Here is a 2,756-nt window from a genome sequence, read left to right on the forward strand (position 1 = left end):
CTCCAATTATGGTTCTGATAGTCATAAGGAAACGGATTGAAGTCTGTTATTCTGCCAATACTGCTCCTTCTCTGGGAATAAATATGACGGGCCCTTCTAGAACCCAGCGTTCCAAAGATAATCGCACTTCTCTGCCCCTTTTGTCATTGGCACAATGCCAGATACAGTGAGGCTGCAGTGCCTTGGCTCCACAGTGAGGGTTCTTGGCTCCCCTTTCTAACAAGCATTGTATGGGGCTGGTTGCCAGATTCCTCTCATAGTCTGGGAAGAGACCTACTTATGCATTCCTACCTTGTTGCCCTCCCAGGAAGCCTAGAAAAGTCATTCTGATTCTATGACCTGTCATGGAAAACCCATTCATTCATTCATTGGTCACCCAACTCTTAGCCTAGGACCTACAACACCCTAGGTCCTGGGAACACCAAGGAATGGGAATCAGGCTGAGACACTGCCACGTCCCCACTAAGACCTCTTGTGTGACTTCTATTCACGGTGCACCTTTCCACCCTGCGGCTCCTGCCACCAGGGAGCTGGGAATGCTCAGTCAGCCACCTGCAGACCCTCCTCCAAGCTCACACCTGAGAAATAAGACAGAGACCATAACAACTCGATGCAGAATTGTTTACTTTTTTATTGGAAGGTAACTTAATAAGAAATAAATATTAAATTATCAAATTCTGAATTATTCCATAAATAACATTAAATTAACAGACACTTTATAGAATGTTACATTAAATAAGAAAAAATAAGTATCTATTTTGCCTGGAGTCATCTGGAAGAAAATATGCAATGATTCTGATATCTGAAATTTATCTAAAACATTTTATTATTATTATTATTATTATTATTATCATTATTTGTTTTTTGACTGTGTGAGATGGTAATGCAGCACTATGCCCCAAAACATTCTTTGCCTCTGAAGTTTAATTACATTGAACATGAAGGTACCACCCTTTGTTGACCCTCATTGTCATTACAATAAAATATCCTCCACTTCCAAAATCTTTTGATAACAATAGCCAGATTAGGCTCAACTTTCCATTGCCCACTCAGTGTTTATTACACCAAGAATTTCTTGCAGATAGTTGAGGAATTTCTTTGCTTTCCATCTTTCTCCTGTACACTTTTTCTGCGAAAAAAACAGACAATTAGTATTGTAGGAACCTATTGATTGCTATAAAAATAGGCACAGCCAGACAAATATACATGAGTTCCCACTAATTGTTTTTAACTTACTTTTTGAAGGTCTATATGTTTTTTTATTAAAGACAAGTTTTGGAATAGTTTTTCCACAGCACCTCCTTGTACTGTTTGATTCTTCAATGTGTCTATCCCCTGAAAGACTTCTTGAATGCATAGTTGGTGCTAAATAAGGAAGATTTTAAAAATATCAATAACTAAAAGAAGGTATAAATTTTAACCCCAAAAGTTAGGCCTTGTTTTGTTTTATTTACAAGTTTCTTTCTTTTACAAGTAGCAAACCACCTCATACTGAGAAAAAAAAATCTCAAAAGTGGGTGAAATTTATTTAATTAATGAGGAATTTTATAAATTATATATATTAAATATTTAACCAAAAATGAAATGTTTAGGAAGTGGAAGTCAAGTACATTACCCATTAAGTAAACACTCATCAGTATTTTATAGTTCTCTTTGGTAATTTTATTCTGTTTAGAATAATGAAGCCATATATTTTAAATCTTAGTATCACCATGACATATTCTAAACATATACAATTCCATTTTCTAGGTATGATTATTTAAATATGTGGACATGATTATAAATATAGGACATTCATTGTATATGTTAATATCTGCTGACCATAATTCCAAAAATATAACCCTAGTTCACTAAGGGTTTCAAAAAGACATTACGTAATGTAGGCAGTAGACAGAGTTGAACAGAGTCTAGAAGGCACCTCTCACCCCTTGGAGTTCTGGGAAGAATGTCTGACAAGACTCATGAAGATGGAGAACTGACATTTTTACCAAAGAACCCACTTGATCTAAAGTTATCCCTAATAATTAAATGTGCATACATTTATATTAGCACACTTAAAATAGAGAAAAGTAAATAGTTCTACTGACAAGGAATGTTGTATTGCTTACAATAAACTTATTTACGCAATCATTTTATTAATTATATGGTCACTTACATTTTTGTGTTCAGGAGCAGGGATGCTCAGGGTCTGTAAAGGAAAGGAAATGTATTCATTTTCAAAGCACTCTGGAATTCATTAGTTAATATAAATAAGAATTGCTAGTGATGTGGCTCTCAATTATATATTACCAACTCTCGTCAATCACTTCATCACTAATTATAGAACTTAAAAATTAACCACCCCAAATTATTACCTATGCATCTAGAAACCTGTAGCAATCAAAAGGAAAATTACCTCATTGCCTATGAGCAGCATTTCATGAGTAGAGAGCAGTATCAAGGTCTCTGTCACAAGCCCGTTCATGGTGTTTTCTATGGGACTGGCACAAAGCATGGCCGCTTCAAAGGCTAGAACACTCAGGCACAGCAGCGCTCTCATGGCTCTGAAATGCTCAGTGTTTGCTTTAGCAAAGAAAATGCATAGCAGAAGCTAGTATCCCCAACCAATTTATTCTGTCTCTAAGGAAATGAATAATTTCTAACAATCAGATAGAGACTACTTAATAATGGCAAATCGTGAAACTAAATGTTTCCAATGTATTGTATCTCAAAATATAATTTCACTTTTTATCTTTTAATATAATAAAAATCCCTGT

The 2,756-nt window shown here is 35.2% G+C and overlaps 1 protein-coding gene across 1 annotated transcript; it reads right to left on the reverse strand.

Moving 5' to 3' along the window:
- Positions 1 to 1,030: 1,030 nt before the first annotated feature.
- Positions 1,031 to 2,539, reverse strand: IL5 (interleukin 5). Its single transcript, XM_004686703.1, has 4 exons — positions 2,396 to 2,539; positions 2,156 to 2,188; positions 1,237 to 1,365; positions 1,031 to 1,129 (listed from the first exon to the last, which is right to left on the reverse strand). Exons 1-4 carry the CDS (start codon positions 2,537 to 2,539, stop codon positions 1,031 to 1,033), a joined length of 405 nt encoding a protein of 134 aa, XP_004686760.1.
- Between the last annotated feature and the right edge of the window lie 217 nt (positions 2,540 to 2,756).

This window comes from Condylura cristata, unplaced genomic scaffold, assembly GCF_000260355.1.
Source record: "Condylura cristata isolate star-nosed mole 26May11 unplaced genomic scaffold, ConCri1.0 scaffold00021, whole genome shotgun sequence".
NCBI lineage: Eukaryota > Metazoa > Chordata > Mammalia > Eulipotyphla > Talpidae > Condylura > Condylura cristata.

What these genes read in the sequence shown, in the direction of transcription:
- IL5 (XM_004686703.1), bottom strand. Translation starts at nt 2,539, where the DNA reads ATGAGAGCGCTGCTGTGCCTGAGTGTTCTAGCCTTTGAAGCGGCCATG. An exon ending in TGCTGCTCATAGGCAATGAG is followed by an intron (nt 2,189 to 2,395) that starts GTAATTTTCCTT and finishes TTTCCTTTACAG; the next exon opens with ACCCTGAGCATCCCTGCTCC. An exon ending in CTGCTCCTGAACACAAAAAT is followed by an intron (nt 1,366 to 2,155) that starts GTAAGTGACCAT and finishes TTCCTTATTTAG; the next exon opens with CACCAACTATGCATTCAAGA.